At 47.3% G+C, this 17,697-nt stretch overlaps 1 protein-coding gene across 1 annotated transcript; it reads left to right on the top strand.

The window, feature by feature from the left end:
* The first annotated feature begins 1,287 nt into the window (after nt 1-1,287).
* Nucleotides 1,288-11,160, top strand: LOC130489616 (serine/threonine-protein kinase NLK2-like). Its single transcript, XM_056863376.1, has 11 exons — nt 1,288-1,541; nt 1,666-1,795; nt 2,834-2,889; nt 3,687-3,793; nt 4,442-4,527; nt 5,275-5,484; nt 6,361-6,462; nt 6,592-6,678; nt 8,907-9,105; nt 10,824-10,917; nt 11,071-11,160. Exons 1-11 carry the CDS (start codon nt 1,300-1,302, stop codon nt 11,117-11,119), a joined length of 1,362 nt encoding a protein of 453 aa, XP_056719354.1. The 5' UTR covers nt 1,288-1,299; the 3' UTR covers nt 11,120-11,160.
* Nucleotides 11,161-17,697: the final 6,537 nt, after the last annotated feature.

The raw sequence follows: 17,697 nt of genomic DNA, 5'->3' as shown, positions 1-17,697 counted from the left end.
CCCCCCTCCGCAAGATGGGCGCCCCCACCTTCCCCCCCGCAGCTGGAGAGGGGGGTGCATGCGGGTAGGGCCCCCTTCCAGGGTGAGTGGGGGGGCTAGTGCGCTTTGGGAGCCCACCCCCCCCCACCAACAACCCCCCCCAGGGGATAAAGCACCTCAAGGTTTACTTTGCTTCCTGCTTCCTTTCCCGTTGAGAGTCCGTCCCCCCCAAATATCTGCACCTGATCTTTGACCTCTGCAGGCGGCGTCCCCTTCCCCAGTTAATAGGCACCTTTTGGGTGGGTGGGGGGTTGCCCTAGACCCGATTAAGCCTCCCCACATCTTAAAAGACGTTGGGATACCTCAGAGTTAGCTCTCCCCACCCCCCACCGCAACCACTTTGCTTCCATAAAGGGCCCCCCCCCCAAATTGTTGAGAAACTTCCTCCAAAGTGGTTTCGGTCCCCAGAATAAGAAATCTGCGGACGTCATTCATCGCTCAGAATTGACTTTTTCGTAATCGTAGAGGTCATCTCAGTATATACTTAATTTGACGTCCTCCTGCCTTTTCGGAAACCAGCTAAAAATACTGCAGTTCTTGTGACTTAAGTTTATTATATTATCCCCCATTGCTCCTGTGGTGTGCCCCGGAACCCCCCCCTCCCTTCTTAGAAAGGCAATAGACCCCCCCCTTACTTGATTCTTTGAAGTGCACTTGCAAAATTTGCTACTGCTCCCCCCAGAAGGGGCTGTACTCCAATTTGTTCCTCCAAAAGTTGCAGCTCTCGTCCCTATTTATGTCCACGGGGGTCCCCACATTTTTCAGCCCTACGGCACGGGAAAGGCTGGGTCCCCCATGACATTCCTATAGAATCCAGACTTTGTAATTACCTCCTAAAACAGATTACAGGTTTCCCGATCACAGCTAAAACTGGAGCGCCCCTTTTGCCTTCTATTAAAAACTTCTCGAACAATCCCAGGCCCAGGATTTCTTGATTGAAAACGCCAGTCGTTTCCCCCAGCACTCCAGTCTGACTCGAAGCTCCCCCCCCTGCAACATTTTCAAGATCCTTTGCCCCCAAAACCTGCTTTGAAATTGACCTCCGTCAAATTATCCCTTATCGGGTCGGTTAGCGTATTTTCCCGGAGTCCTGTATTCAGCATTCGGTGAGCCCTTCTTAGCTGCGCTCCCACGAAATTCTCCCCACTCGTATACTCCCCACATTCCTTACCTCCATCTCCGCTTAAAGACCACTTCGCACATTCAGTTCCTCCTCCAGCATCCAAAACCCAGTATTCCTCCCACCCCCACATTGGCCCGATGGCTTTTCAGGACCCCAACCATCCCCTGCAAACCCAGCTTTGTAGCAATGTTTTCGGGGCTCTCACTGGATTAATACAGCCCCCTCTAGCTGCTGGGCTAGGTGGGGGGCAGAAGTTCTATTGCAATAATGGGGTACAGATAGCCTCCCCCCAGCAGCAGCCGACGGGCCCTGGCGCCGCAGTGATGGTGGAGCCCGAACCGGACCGGCCTATCGGTTACGGAGCTTTTGGCGTGGTTTGGTGAGTGGCAGAGGTCTTTTCTTTTGCAGGCTGAAGACCGGAAGGGCTGGAGGATTGGGGGGGGGCGGGGAGCCGCGAATTATAACTTGAAAGGTGCGATGTCTTTCCCCCTGTGCCTCTGCAGGTCGGTGACTGATCCCCGAGACGGATCACGAGTTGCACTCAAAAAGATGCCCAACGTTTTCCAGAACCTGGTCTCTTGTAAACGGGTCTTCAGGGAGCTGAAAATGCTCTGCTACTTCAAGCACGACAACGTGGGTTTGCGTGGGTGTGTGGAGAGGGGTCTTGGGGTGTGTGTGATAATTTGGAGTGGGGGGTCTGGAATACTGAAGTCCAGAAAATTTATTGTGTGTGGCCGTTGGCCATCACAAATAGCTAAAACATAATAACATATCAATAAAGCAAATCAGCCATTCAAATTTTAAAACAGACACTAAAATATACTAACATATACGAACTCGTAGTTTTAAACTTAATTGATAGCTCCTTCCGAAACCTTAGATCTTATTTTCTTTGCTGCTAGGGCAAACAAAAAAACCCTATCTTTAGAAAATAGTAGGAGTCCAGTTGCACCTTAAAGACGAACAACATTTTTGGCAGGGTATCAGCTTTTGTGAGCCACAGCTCACTTCTTCAGGCATACCCTGCCAGAAATTTTGTTAGTCTTTAAGGTGCTACTGGACTCCTACTCTTTTTAACGGTTAGTGACAGACTAACACGGCTATCCATTGTGATCTATAAGCATCTGTGTCAGACTGCAGAAATTTATTTTTATCCTCACCTGAATATGCCGTATTAACGGATAATATTCCTGCTAAGAATTTGGCCCTAGGACCGTCGTACGGGGGCAAGAAAGGATATAAATTCTGACTGGGTGAGAGGCAGTTGCCTTGTTTAACTGGCTTTTGCTCTGTTGAGAAGGGGTTTCTTGACGTTGCTGTGGGTATCGGTGGGCACAGGGGCGGGGGGAAGGCAGGGCCGGCTCCACCATTCGGCAGAGTGTGACGTCCCCCTTCGGCATCACGTTTTTGGTGGCGTTAAAAACCAGGGAATGGTTAGTTGTTTAGTTTTATTGTTGTATCAGTGCTGCTGGGTTGGGGGAAGGAACCTTTGGACCTTTCCGCCTCAGATGCTGAAATCTTTGGGGCTGGCCTCGGTGAGGGAGTTGGGAAACCTGAGTTGTTCGACCGGTTCTAGGTTATCTTGCCAACAGGGAGGTCTCTCGTCCCACCTCTCTGTGGCGGTATGCTGAAGAGGTTTCCCTTATGTGATTGCGTTCTTTCTCCCCTCAGGTCCTTTCGGCGCTGGACATTCTCCAACCTCCGCAAATTGACTGTTTTGAGGAGATGTATCCTTCACCCCAAATGCAGGCTAATGCCTCACACATTGCTGCCAACTCTCACTTTGGTAGCTTTCCTTTGCTGCCCTTTTCCTATTTTGTTTATACCTTTTTCTTGTTTTCTTAATGCTTGTTTAATTGGGAGGGTATATTTCTCTCCGTCACTTAGGGGGAGGTTTCCTTTTGATTTATATTATGCCTTTTTATTCCTATCCCTGGTTTGATTTCCGTCATTTGCAATCTCTGCCAGGCTTACTTGGCATCCGCTTGCCCAGTTTCTCCACCGCTAATCAGGGGCTGTCTCTGATGTGATTTTGCTTCCTTTCCCCTGGCCTCCTCTGTTACATTTTTGCCTCTCCTTTTGCTATCATTTCTTCCTTTCTGTGCCTTTTATTCCTAGTAAAGTACCCTTATTTCTTTACCTTCTTTCCTCCCCTTCGCTGAACTTTCTTCTGCTGAAACTGTGTTTTTTCTGTCTGGTCCTGTTAAAACTTCATTTTCTTCTTCTGTCTTTATTTATCTTGCTCTGTTTTCATGTTGGGCTTATTCCCCCCTGAACTAGTCCAGCTTTTTCTGTTCTCCCAGTTGTGTAACATTCTTTCATTCTACAAATTTTTTCCCTGCTATTGGTATTTGAGCCATTCCTTGTTTGGATTCATATCATCCTCTGTCAGCTTTCCTGGATTGCCAGGTGGACAGCTAGCAAGCGGGGAACCGGTTTTTCATTTTGCTTATGATCGGGAGTGTTGGGAGGGGGTACACCACATTCTCCGACCCGTCTTGCTCTCCTTGACAGTCCCCACAAGTTACGTCATCACAGAGCTGATGCAAAGTGACCTTCACAAAGTCATTGTGTCTCCACAACCCCTCAGCGCCGATCACATCAAGGTCTTTCTCTATCAAATCCTCAGGGGTAAGCCTGACTTTTCTGCTTTGCTGCTTTGCTCCTCAAATTTGTGGCGCCAGCTCTCGGCAGATAGTGGTTTACAGTGTAAAACGGATAATTAAAATATATAAATAAAACCACCATGGAAAAAAAATAAACATTTTAAATCCTCCCTTTAAAAAAACACACCCCACAGTCCCTTAAAAGCCAACTCAACAGTGAAAACAATATAGACTAGCAATCTTCTTACAGAAGAAAGCAAAGTGGTGGGGGGGGGGATCAAACGTCTGGGTATAAAGGGAAGTCCTCACCTAAAGCTGGATAGCACTGACACCTGGTGTGCAGCTGTGGGGAGGAAATGCCAGAGTTGTGGTGCCACCACTGGAAAAGTCCTGCCCCTAGTAGTCATTCACTTTACTTCTGACAGTAGGGCCCACGAAGAAGGACAGGTGGTTGTGGGATTTCAGGGTGATGGGAGGGGCAACATTCGGATTCCCACTCGGCCATGATGCTTACTGAGTGAATTTGTGGCCATCCGCCGTCCTCCAAGCGGGTGCCAAGTTCATGAATAAATTGAAGAGATAAGGGGCCAAAATACACCCTTATTTAATCCCCCAATTGGAAGAAATCTCATTTGCTCTCCCCCTCCTCTCTCTTCACCTCTCTCTTCACCAGGCCTGAAATATTTGCACTCTGCCGGTGTTCTTCACCGGGACATCAAACCTGGGAACTTGCTAGTCAACAGCAACTGTGTCCTCAAGGTAATTGACCTTCACAGCCACCAGGGGGAGCTTTGGAAGTGGCAACCTCTCCATCGCCACTCAATGAAGACACATATGAAGAGCAGGAATGGAATGGGGTTCATGTTGGTGGGATTTCTCCAGGATGGTGGGTTGAGTGGAGGGGACAAAGCAATAACACAATTGAGTAGCGGAGCTGCTTCTGTTGGGCTGCTAAACTGCTTGCTTTACACATGACTCTCTGGTGTAGGCATGTTCCTGATTGATGAGGGACAATCCTTAAGTTTTCCATTTGTTAGAGCTCTAGAAGAACCAGGTTCAAATCTTACCTCTCGCTGGTGACTTGCACGCAGCTACCCAATCCTGACCTCATTTTGTTCCCACCCAAGCCTGTGTAAAATTAAAATTCACCTTGTAGAAGCACCTTGCTAGAGTAGTGAGGGGAAACTGGGACACCTAGACATGCCCAGTTCTTTCTCATTCTTAGCTATCACTGAATAACCGCAGCAAGCCTCCACACACACCTGGAATCAGAAAGGAAATATTCCTAGGTGGAGAGGATGCAACTTCCAAGCAGGTTTGAATGACAGCATCTCTTATTTTCAAAATGAAACAATAATAAAGGCATCCCACCAAGAGAACTCATTGATTTCGGCAGTGAGCAGTACATAGTGGAGAGAAGCAAGGGCTTAATTAGGACCACATCTCTTCAACTTTCATCCTTCTAGATTGCTCCAGTGTGTAACATATCCCCTGTCTTTCTTTCAGATCTGCGACTTTGGTTTGGCCCGGGTAGAGGAGCCGGATGAGTCTCAGCACATGACTCAAGAGGTGGTAACTCAGTATTACCGGGCCCCTGAGATCCTGATGGGTACCAGGCACTACGGGCGCCCAATTGACATCTGGTCTGTGGGCTGCATCTTTGCTGAGCTCCTGGGCAGGCGGATCCTCTTCCAGGCCCAGAGTCCCATTCAGCAGGTACCTGTAGTTGATGGGTCAATATTGGGGGAAGGTGTGTTTGTGCATGTAGTCCCATATGTGTACACTAAATGGCGCCAACGTGTATTTCACATTACCATTGCTTGTAATCTTACAAAATGTCCACCAGATGACGCCAAAGAGCAATTCCTCCATCCACATGTCACTAGATGGCATGAAAATGTCATCACTTATTGGACTTTTTGGAACTTTGATCAACCTGGGTCGGCGCTAGGTGCCATCTAAGAATTACAGGCATTATCATGGCTACCAGATGCTGTCAGTGGAGATGCTGCATGTAGTCCCATATGTGTACACTATATGGCGACAATGTGTATTTCACATTACCATTGCTTGTAATCTAACAAAATGTCCACCAGATGACGCCAAAGAGCAATTCCTCCATCTACATGTCACTAGATGGGATAAAAATGTCATCACTTATTGGACTTTCTAGGAACTTTGATCAACCTGGGTCGGCGCTAGGTGCCATATAAGAATTACAGGCATTATCATGGCTATCAGATGCTGTCAGTGGAGGGATGATATTTGTTGTGATGCTTAATGATGCCAAAAGGAATCCATTTTCCAGCTAGTGAGACTTGGGGATTTTGGAGCTATCTGCTGATAAATGAGGGAACTGAAATGTCCTTCTATTCCTTATCTGGAGGCCAAAGCTTCCACCACACCGTTCTCTTGATTCTTACATTCTGGCGCCAGTCAAGAAACAGTCTTATGAAGATCCCATGTCAGGGGTGATGTAAACCTGGAAAAAGCAGCAGGAATTGACAGTAAACTTCTTTCTCTCCTACATCTGTGCTCCCTCATCATCCCTACCCTGTTGGTTGTCGCTCCTGCCTGCCCTGCGGATGGCAGCTGGATCTGATTACGGATCTCCTGGGGACTCCTCCGGTGGCTGCCCTCCATTCGGCCTGCGAGGGGGCCCGCGCTCACATACTGCGTGGCAGTCACAAGCCAGTAAGTACAGTTGGGGTGGGTGGGGTGTAGGGGGGGGGGCAAGAAGAATTGGTCAATTGGAAAAGCAGGGGCGGGTGGAACCACGATACCGACACCCCTCAGCGGTTTCTCATCTCCGTTGCCTTCTAGCCATCGCTGTCTGTCCTTTACATGCTCTCGGGAGAAGCCACCCACGAAGCCATCCATCTGCTTTGCCGGATGCTGGTCTTTGACCCGGTGAGTTCATGCCAGTGAGTCAAGGGGGTTGGGGGTTCCTCCCTCTCTGAGGTGCCAGGGTGGCCTAACAGGCAATCTTGGCAGTCTTGGGATGCCAAACCAAAGGCCAGAGCTTTGAACATGCAACCACTCCTGGTTTGTACCGTGTGCAGGAAAAGTATGCACAACTCTAGTTTTAGAATTCACCCAGGGGACCGCAGCGGCCCTCTACTTTGGTCCTGAGTATCATTGGGGGAAGGGGCCGAGTATGGGCTATAATAATAATAATAATTTATTGCAGTCATAGGCCAGTAAATATAACATTGCATTGTGTGTGTGTTAAGTGCCGTCAAGTCGCTTCTGACTCATGGTGACCCTATGAATGAAAGTCCTCCAAAATGTCCTATCTTTGACAGCCTTGCTCAGATCTTGCAAACTGAAGGCTGTGGCTTCCTTTATTGAGTCAATCCATCTCTTGTTGGGTCTTCCTCTTTTCCTGCTGCCCTCAACTTTTCCTAGCATGACTGTCTTTTCCAGTGACTCTTGTCGTCTCATGACGTGACCAAAATACGATAGCCTCAGTTTAGTCATTTTAGCTTCTAGGGTCAGTTCAGGCTTGATTTGATCTATAACCCACTGATTTGTTTTTTTGGCAGTCCACAGAATCCGTAACACTCTCCTCCAGCCCCACATTTCAAAGGAATCTATTTTCTTCCTATCAGCTTTCTTCACTGTCCAGCTTTCACACCCATACATAGTAAGAGGGAATACGATGGCATGAATTAACTTGATCTTGGTGGCCAGTGACACATCCTTACGCTTCAAAATCTTTTCTAGCTCCTTCATGGCTGCCCTTCCCAGTCTCAATCTCCTTCTGATTTCTTGGCTGCAGTCTCCCTTTGCATTGCTATGCTACAAATCCAAAATCTCAAACCTTACATTTAAAACTGGTAACAAGACAAATAAAATACTATCTGCAGTATAAAACTTGAAGCAGAGTTTCTATGCTTATTAAATTTCCTGATCTTTTCCATCGGCCTTTTTCTTGCTCTGGGTTTTTATCACCCCAGCATAAAAACTGGCCACTTGTTTTGAGATCATAGGGTTTTCGTCAATTAATAATTTATCCAGCCATACCTGCTCTGGACTTTCTGTGAATTTAACTGTTATAGGATGGACAAACTTAACCCTCAGACCACTATGATATGGGCATCGAAAAAAGACATGCTTCATTGTCTCCACCTCTCCCATGAAACATGGGCAGTCTCTCTAGATATGGGTTTTTTTTTGTATTTGCCGTCCAGTAATGCCGAGGGCATAGCCTCACATCTTGCCAGAGTGAAGGCTCTCCTAATTCGGTGGGTATGGGCTATGTTAATCTAGGTTTTTCTAGGCCTGGCGAATTGTAGTTGGGAGTAATTAATTCAGATTTTAACTGTCTTTAATCTGAAGCGCTCATTTAAGGCAGCGGTTGATATAATTTTAGCCTACTTGGAAGGCTTTAAGAGGGGAGTGGACATGTTAATGATGGAGAGGGCTATCCATGGCTACTAGTCAAAATGAATACTAGTCATGATGCATACCTATTCTCTCCAGGATCAGAGGAGCACGCCTATTATCTTAGGTGCTGTGAAACACAGGCAGGATGGTGCTGCTGCACTCATCTTGTTTGTGGGCTTCCTAAGGCACCTGGATGGCCACTGTGTGAACAGACTGCTGGACTTGATGGACCTCGGTCTGATCCAGCAGGACTTTTCTTATGTTCTTATGTTCTTGGTGATTGAAGCAGATATTCACATTTCCCTACAGGTTTCATAGGTTGAATTCTGATTTGAATGTTTAGCTGTGGTGTGTGTGGGTGTGTGTGTTTAAATTCTGGTCACAAGATATGGGATATTCTGGGGAGGGGGGGAGGTTTTTTTTTTTAGCCAAAACAGGTGCCTTTTGAAACATAAATATCAGTTCTCTTTTATGCTGCAGTTTTGCCTGTAGGTTGCCTTGCAGTTGGAGCATCTGTTTTTGTAATGTAAAATACGATGTACATTGATGATGGTATTGATCTGTCAGCATTGGCAGTGGAAATTTCAAAAGCACGGCAGGCTTCAGATGTACATCTTCAGCGGCCGACACCCTGGTTGATTCACATTTACAATGCATACGTGATTTTGGTTCTAGAGGGGACGTGCTGTCCCAGAGAAAATTTTCTCACACGCGTTTATTCATTCTGAATTCTGTTCGCTGACCTTCAGGCCAAAAGGATCTCTGCCAAGGACGCTCTCTCTCACCCCTACTTGGACGAGGGGAGGCTGCGTTACCACACCTGCATGTGCACCTGCTGTTTCTCCGTCTCCTCGGGGCGCGTCTACACCAGCGACTTTGAGCCCCGGGCGGATCCCAAGTTTGATGGCTCTTATGAGAAGAATCTCACGTCGGTCTGGCAGGTCAAAGGTAGTCTGTCTTGTCTTAATTGGGGCTCTTGATGTTTTTTTAACTGGTGTGAATTTTTAATTGTTTCTTAGCTCTGATTGTTAGCCATCTCGAGGCCTGCGCAGGAGAAAAGGCTGGCTAAAAATGTCTCCGATCTTCCTGGACTTCCTGAGCCAGTCTCTCATCCAAATATTAACCAGGGCCGACCCTGCTTAGTTTTTGCAATCTGACGAAATTGATTAGCCTGGGCCATCTGGGTTGGGGCAGCGTTTGCATAGGACCAATGAATAGGCTGAGGGTGGAAGAAAAAAAAGGAGGGGAATAAAACCCATCCTAAAAACAAAAGCTGGGTACCCAAGGTTGGTTTAAAAGAAAATATATAAGTCTTTGTATGAATATTGAAAGTATAATTTATTAGAAGCGCTATATAAAAGTTAAAATTATTTAAAAACATTAAAATAGCACAATGGCATTTCCAGAGATTGATAACTGTAACCACATACCAAACGTGTTTCGGCCTATGGGGCCTTCATCAGCGGTTAATTTAAACCCTTTGTTAAGCCTGTACACATTTACAGAAATACATTAATGAATGCAAATACAAACAGTTCAAACCCAACCAGGCATGTGTATATGTTGTAGATTCTATACCCAATTACTCAAACATCTGGTATAATAGGTTCTTGTTGTAATGTGTGTGTTAAGTGCCGTCAAGTCGCCTCCGACTCATGGCGACCCCATGAATGAAAGTCCTCCAAAATGTCCTATCTTTGACAGCCTTGCTCAAATCCTGTCTTGTTGTAATACTGGTTAGTATAAGTCTCTCAAATACTATGTGTGCAGGTATCAACCTAGGCTGAGGGTGCCAGATACTCAGGCATTAAACAGATGTGGATGTGCTCAGCAGTCTCTGTGGGAGACCTTATAAGAGTAGGACATATGTATAACACTTCCGTTAGAAGCTCTTTCAGGGAGTGCAAGCGTGGTGTGGTAGTTAAGAGTGGTGGGTGGTAGTGGTGGACTGTAATCTGGTGAATGGGTTGGTTTCCCCACTCCTACCCATGAAGCCAGCTGGGTGACCTTGGGCTAGTCACGCTCTCTGTCTCACCTACCTCACAGGGTGTCTGTTGTAGGGAGGGGAAGGTGATTGTAAGCCGGTTTGAGTCTTCCTTAAGTGGGAGAGAAAGTCGGCATATAAAAACCAACTCTCTTTTTCTTCATCTTCCACACATGAATATATGAAGCTGCCTTATACTTGAATCAGACCCTTGGTCCATCAAAGTCAGTATTGTCTACTCAGACTGGCGGCAGCTCTCCAGGGTCTCAGGAAGAGGTCTCTCACATCCCCTACTTGCCTCGTCCCTTTAACTGGAGATGTCGGGGATTGAACCTGGGACCTTCTGCATGCCAAGCAGAGGCTCTACCACTGAGCCACGGCCCCCCCCAGTCCCACCCACGTAGACAGGATCGATGTTGTGTGGACAAAACAGGAATTGTTCACACGATTCAGCCTTTATATTAATGGATTTGCTGCACTTCAGTCTTAACAATGTGGTGGCCAGCAGGAAAGCACAGTCTGGTCCCATCCCCCTGGCCTTTTTTGCAGATTGTGCAGACCACCTCCAGTTAATTTTTTTTTAAAAAAGAAGAGAACAAATAACTAGGACAGGACAAAATGGGGAAACCATAGAGGATGCAACAGAAAGAGAGAAGAATGAAAGGGATCCCTTCTTTTCCAGAACTGGTGCACAGGTTTATCTTGGACCAGCAGCGGGGTAAGCGGGTCCCTCTCTGTATCAACCCCCAGTCGGCTGCCTTCAAAACCTTCATCCGGTGAGTGTTAAGATGCTGCCCCCCCCCCCCGGAAGTGTGGCTGGAATTCTCCACATCCCTAGAATGTGCTCCATCTTACTTGCTCGTCTTCCTTCCATTTTGTGAGGAGGTAGTGTTTTTTTTAAAACGTCCTATGTCTTTTCCATTCGACAGCTCTACAGCATGGCATTCCTCCAAAGTGTCCAAAAAGGAGGAGAGATGAAGGTGTTCGTCGAACGGGGTGAAGAAATAAAAAGGGAAAGGGGGAAAAAAACCCGAAGGAAAGAAGGTTTGAATTCGACGACTTTCCCACTGGATACTGAGAGGGAAGAAGAAGAAGAAAAGTGAAAGCCACTCTTCTTAATCCTGCACTCTTGAATATTTTGACTCATGGACAAACATTTGGGGTGGGGGGAATGTCTGTCTTTTTAATTATTATTTGGGGGTGGGGGGGAAGGGTGTTTATTTTGGGGGCTCGATTGATGTCTTTTCCCCTCTACCTTTACTGCTCTGCACTGGAAGACCCGTTAGATTGTAGGTTTCCCCTCGTGCCAACCCCTTCCCACCCTCCAGAATATCTGCACTGTTGCCTGACACCCCTATCCGTGCCTGCTCCTCACCAACGAATCCTTCCCTCTGCGATCCTACGTGTGGGGTTGGAACTATCACCCCTCGTGGGAGTGGGGGTAGGGGGGTTCCTTTGTCTGAAACACACTTTTCCTGTTTCTTTTTGCTCCAGAATTCCCAATATCACCCTGCTTCTTGTTTTCTTCATCTTTAGGATCCCTTAGTCCGCCATTTACTCACCCGGCCATACCTGCCCTCCTCTTCCCAAGGGCCTCCTGAAATAAGTAGGTGTGTTATTCCACCCCCCACAGACCTAAAACAATACTTTAGAGGATAAACCTATTTCCCCAATAACTACACAGTTTAGATGTTCCTCAGTAACTCTCCCCTTGAGGTTCACGTCGGATCTTCTGCCTCTACTTAAGAGAGACCTCTGGCCTAACTAAACATTACATGCAAACACAGGTAGCAAAACCCCAACAGCCTTTTTAACAAAGACAGAAAAAAGCAATTTGGGGAGGTGCAGTTTGATGCAGAGAACCAATTTAGGGGAGGGCATACTTAACTCTTTCCCTGCCCACTGCTCTTCTGCTCCACATGCGGCCTCCCAGACGCAACGTTTTCACCCCAAAGGGTTCCAGAGACTTGCTTACTTTGGCGGGTTTGCAGTTTGAAATGACGAACAAGGTGAGGGTAAAAACCACGCTGGGAAATTGGAAGCAGAGAAGTAGTAAGTGGGGAAAGAGTTTAACCACCTCATTCCCTTCCGCATGTTTCCATGCTTCGAATTTAGCCAATTCTTGGATTAAAAAAACAACAAAAAACGATTAGAGATTTTGAAACAAGCTACATAGTCTGAAATTAATGTAATTCCTTCATTTTTGTGGAGAATCTAGATGACTCTGTCGCGAACCTGTTGCGGTTCAGTATTTTCTGCGGTGTTTTTCTCCTTTCCCCCTCAAAAGTGTCCACCAGATCCTTTGTGGACTGGCACAGCTCTGTTTAACCTTGCAAGGGCTACTGTCTCTTTAAATTCCCCTCCTGCCTTCCTCTATGGATTCTTCCTTTGAGCTTAATTCCTGCCCATGTGCCATGGCTGAAGCATTCTTGAACAGGATCCTTAATCAGTTACTGTTCCAGGAAAGGGTAGGGTGGGGCAGACACACTGTAGTTTCTGTTAAATTTCACAAAGAAAAACTTTGTGGCCGAAGCAATCGTCCGTTCAATTTCCCCCCTTTTTGTTTCATGGTGTTACTCTTGCAATCGTGAAGTTGACATCGTTCAAAAATGTGGCTGTGAAGATAAAAAATTGTAATTAATTGACCTCGAACAAGAGATGATTGTGAATCAACGCAGCACAAAGGAGTATATAACGGGATAGTTGCAAGGTGAAGCAGTTCTTCTAAATGGGGCTTGCTTATAAGTGAATATGGTCGAAGTCGAAGCCTTTATTGGCATTAAAACGTGGGATACAAAAGCGATTACAATAAGACCATAATATACAGGGTATATAATATACTGGGTACATCAAACCCAGTTTTACAGAAAAGACTAATTAAGTAGGTTACTTAATTACGCAGTCCTAAGCCAGCCTTATTTGATACACAAGCGCGCACGTTCTTTGATTGCAAGCTGTAAAAACCTTGCCACCGATTCAATTTTTATTGGGTCCTGTACAGTCATAAGAAGCGACCCCTTAATTTTGGCAGGTATCCCATCCCTGTCTGCAAATAACGGGTCTTTAAATTGAGAACGGCCCCTAGCATAAAATGAACAGTTAAGTAGGACGTGATGGACCGATTCTATTTTGCCCTTCCATTTTTATTGGGTCCTGTACGGTCATAAGAAGAGACCTCTTAATTTTGGCAGGTAACTCATCGCTGACTGCAAATAACGGGTCTTTAAATTGAGAACGGCCCCTAGCATAAAGCGAACAGTTAAGTAGGACGTGATGGACCGATTCTATTTCGCCCTCCCCGCATGGACAAGCCCTATCCACACATGAGACTTTGTTAAATCTTCCATAGAGCAGGGTGGAAGGAAGAGCATTAAATCTAGCGAGCAAGTGAATATATAATGGAATTGTGCCCCTCGGAATAGGCACTGTTGGGCTTTTGTTAGGAATGCGAAAGTTACGGAAAAGGAAAGGTTAAGCTGTGCAGAGGTCTTTGTGCGCAGGCAGCTGGGATTTAGTTACACGCATTTTGCATGTCGTGTTCAGTTAGGCCCCTATTCTGACAATGGAGTAGTGAGCATTTCCCTTCCCTCTCTGCTGCCCCCCCAACTTACAGCCAGATAAACCTCTCCCCTTCTTCCTAACCCTCCCCTTTTTATAATCTGTTCCTTTATCGTTTTTACACCCGTTCAAAAATCTACCTCTTTTTTCCTTGTTTTCTTTTCTTTTTTTGCGTACACTTTTTGTGTGTGTGTTTTCTCGGTGGCTTTGTGTTTTTTTTGTTTCGTTTTGGGCTGGTGGGTATTTTCATTTTTGTCTCGATTCCTTTATTTATGATCCCAGCAGTGTTCATAACCTCGTTTGAATCCTGAGTGTGTGTATATATGCATATATAAATATATATATATCCCCCCCCTTTTCCCTTCGCAAAAGGGAAGCAAACCTGGAAACTTGAACTGTCTTGGCTGTAATAGTTTTTCAACCCCTAATTTAATTGTTCTCCATGGTAGCTGAATTAAATTTATGCTGTGTATTTTCCTCCTTTGGTGGTTTTTCCCCTTGCTTTGCTCTTGAGCGTGGGCCAGACTTCTGGCAGCTGGGCAGCCGTTTTGCCTTGGTCTACTTTAACCGCTGATGCCTTTGAGGGTGGGGCGCACCTGTGGCGGCCACGATCGGGGCAGGAAGCGGCTATCCGTGGGCCCCAGAGCCTCGCAGGGTGTGTTCAGGAAGTGATGTGAGCAGTCTCCACCACATCCTTCTTTCCCAATCGTTTTCGAAGATGAGCCAACCTTTGCTTTGTCTCGAGCACCGCTGCGCACTATGTGTTTGGGGACTCAAGAAACCAGAAATCCAGCACTGATAAGAAAACCGAGGTGAGACGCTTGACCCATCCCTTTCCTCCCCTTCTGTCGGAGCCGGTCAGTACTAGGGGTGATTTATTTTGCTGTAAAGGGGCCTATTTTTGTCCTGTGAACTAGGGGGTCCCTGACTGGAGAATGCATAGTCATCAGGGAAAAGATAATCAGCCAAAAGGCACGTCTAAGAAGATGCTGCTTCCTTGGCTGTGCCCTATTCTGACCTCCTTTATTCCTTTTTAACTATTGGATGGAAATCCTTGTATGCAGAAAAACTGCATTTCTCCAGGAGTGCAGAGAAAGTAGGGCTGCCAACCTCTCGGTGGTATCTGGAGATCTCCCGGAATTACAGCTGATCTCCAGATGACGGGGATCAGTTCCCCTGGAGAAAATGGCTGCTTTGGCAATTGGACTCTGCAGTGTTATACCTTGCCGAGGTCCTTCCGCGCCCTAAACCCCAAACTCCCCAGGCTCCACCCCCAGCTCTCCAGGAACTTCCCAAATCCAGAGTTGGCAACAAAGGGTGGAAGGAGGTCCTGGGTACAACATCCAGTGTTCTTAGAACTTGTGTCTTGGTATGGGTTTCAAAAGGAAAACAAAACAAGTTTCTATTCTTTATTTATTTATTGAATTCGCTTCCACCCCACCTTTTCTCCCCTAACGGGGACCCAGCACAGCTTACAACACGTCATTCTCCTCTCCTCCGTTTTATCCTCACAACGAGCCGGTGAGATAGGCTAGTCTGAGAGCGTGTGACTGGCCCAAAGTCCCCCCAGCCAGTTTCCATGGTATGAATGGGGATTCAAACCTGGGACTCCCAGATACTAGCCCAGCGGTCTTAACCACCCCTTCAGTTGCAAAGATAGGTTTGGATCCAGTCATGATTCCTGTGGACGGGATTTCCATCAGTGGAGCAGGATTCCCCACTTCCCCCTGTAGCTCAAATTCTCTGCTGGATCCAAGCCTTAGGGCTACCTGCTCTGGGTTAGGAAATACCTGGAGATGGGGAAATACCTGGGGGTCGAGCCTGGGGTTTGGAAAGAGGAAGAACCTCAGCAGTGTACCATACCATAGAGCCTGCCCTCCAAAGCCGCCATTTTCTCCAGGCTAACGCATCTCTGTAGTCTGGAGATCAACAGTAATACCAGGAGATTGCCAGGCCCCACCTGGAGGTGGGACATTATGTTGTGTTTATGTCATTGTGTTTGGCTTGATTCTATTGCTTTCCATAAACGACCATTGCTATCAGTGCCTGTTCGTTTTTCTCCCACCTGGAGGTTGGCAACCCTAACCTAGGCAGAAAGACATGAGGAATGCTGTTAAGATCACGCAGCAGGGTGGGCACTGGCAAGACTTCCAAAGAGAAGTGTAGGGCTTTTGGTGATCTTCCGCCTTTAGCTAACAAAAGAGTTGGCTTATGTAACTATAAGCCAATATATACAAATGTGCATACTTCAGTGGGGTCTAGAGAACTATTTAAGGAGCCCCATGACGCAGCGTGGTAAGCTGCAATACTGCAGTCCTCACGACCTGAGTTTCATCCCGACAGAAGTCGGTTTCAGGTAGCCGGCTCAAGGTTGACTCAGCCTTCCATCTTTCCGAGGTCGGTAAAAGGACTACCCAGCTTGCTGGGGGTAAAGGGAAGACGACTGGGGAAGGCACTGGCAAACCAACCAATAAACATAGTCTGCCTAGGAAACGTCGGGATGCGACGCCACCCCATGGGTCAGGAATGACCCGGTGCTTGCCTTGGGGACGACCTTTACCTTTAGAGAACTGTTTCTTTCGTTTGCAGTATTTCTACACCATTTTTCTGTATTGCTTAAAGCAAATTAGGATGGTTTGCTTCTTTTAGGGCAGCCTTGCACATGTCTGCCCACAAACGCCTTGTGTATGCGAGAACAAGTCAATACTTCACTGACGGACACCTCCACTTTTCTCCACAGCCCGCCTTCTTTCTGCTGAAGGCATGTCGTGTTGTGTCTGGATGTTGCTGTGAGACGGCCCGACTTCCTACTGCCCGTTTGCCGCGATTTCCGCATCGGCTCCCCCTTTGAGCACAAAGATGCCTCTGCCTACATCTGCCCCCACGCTGAGCGAGTGCAGCAGTTGCTTGTTGGTCATGGCCAGCCTGGCGTTTGCGGCAGGAGTGTTCATAGTGATTTCGGGCATCCTCTGCGCCTGCATCTTCCGTGGCTCCCTCCCTCCAGGAGGCAGGGGCGTGCCGTCGGTTTGGAGGCAGGGGGGCAGCCTATGGATCGAGCCCACCAGGAGCCGCAGGGAGGCCGACGTCCTCTCGAGGCCGTCGGAAACGGCCCCGCTCTGGATCCCGCGCCGGCACGACTGGTTCTTGAATGCTTTCCCGGCAGAAACGGGGAGCTGCGATTCCGCAGAGGACACGCCTTCAGAGCCACGGAGCCCAGGCAGCTCCACCTCTCTGTGGTACCACGACGGACAGACATGGCCGCTCCAGCCACACGTAACCCTGCAGGACCTCCAGGGGTTTTTCCAGCACGGTAGCCAGCGTGGTCCGTGAGCGGCTTAGCGGAGAGGTCCGGCACCTCCACTGCCCCTTCCTGAAAGGGTCCTGAAAACGGTTCAAGATCTTTGGGGGAGAAGCGGTGGCTTTAATGGGGCCTTTGTGTTGGCGTGACGGGACATGAGAACGTTGGAAAGCGTCTGACTCCGGCGTCCGTGGCAAAGACTGTGCCCAAAGTGTAACAGGAGTTCTTCCCTCAGCGAACCATCCGAAACAGACGTCTTGGACCCGAAACGCATTACATCGAGGGACGCTAGACTTGGATGAAGGAAGGGGGTCCAAAAGTCAATTCAAGACATGGGAAATCTGTTAGCCTTGATACTCAGTTTCAAATAGATTTTTTTTTTTTTGAAAATTGTATATAAACTTATTTATTTTGACCTTTTCCCTTTCCTTTTATTTCAGGCTCATCTGACCAAAGGTCTTGAGCGCAACGTGCATAGGATACAATAATTTTAACTCACAGTGGGTAGCTCTGTTAGTCTGTCTGCTGTAGTAGAAAAGGGCAAGAGTCCAGTAGCACCTTAAAGACTAACAAAAATATTTTCTGGTAGGGTATGAGCTTTCGTGAAGAAGTGAGCTGTGGCTCACAAAAGCTCATACCCTCCCAGAAAATATTTTTGTTAGTCTTTAAGGTGCTACTGGACTCTTGCCCTTTTCTAATA

Source organism: Euleptes europaea, chromosome 18 (assembly GCF_029931775.1).
Source record: "Euleptes europaea isolate rEulEur1 chromosome 18, rEulEur1.hap1, whole genome shotgun sequence".
Lineage (NCBI taxonomy): Eukaryota > Metazoa > Chordata > Lepidosauria > Squamata > Sphaerodactylidae > Euleptes > Euleptes europaea.
Note: the sequence above shows the minus strand (reverse complement) of the source record. Positions and strands in the feature narration are given on the sequence as shown.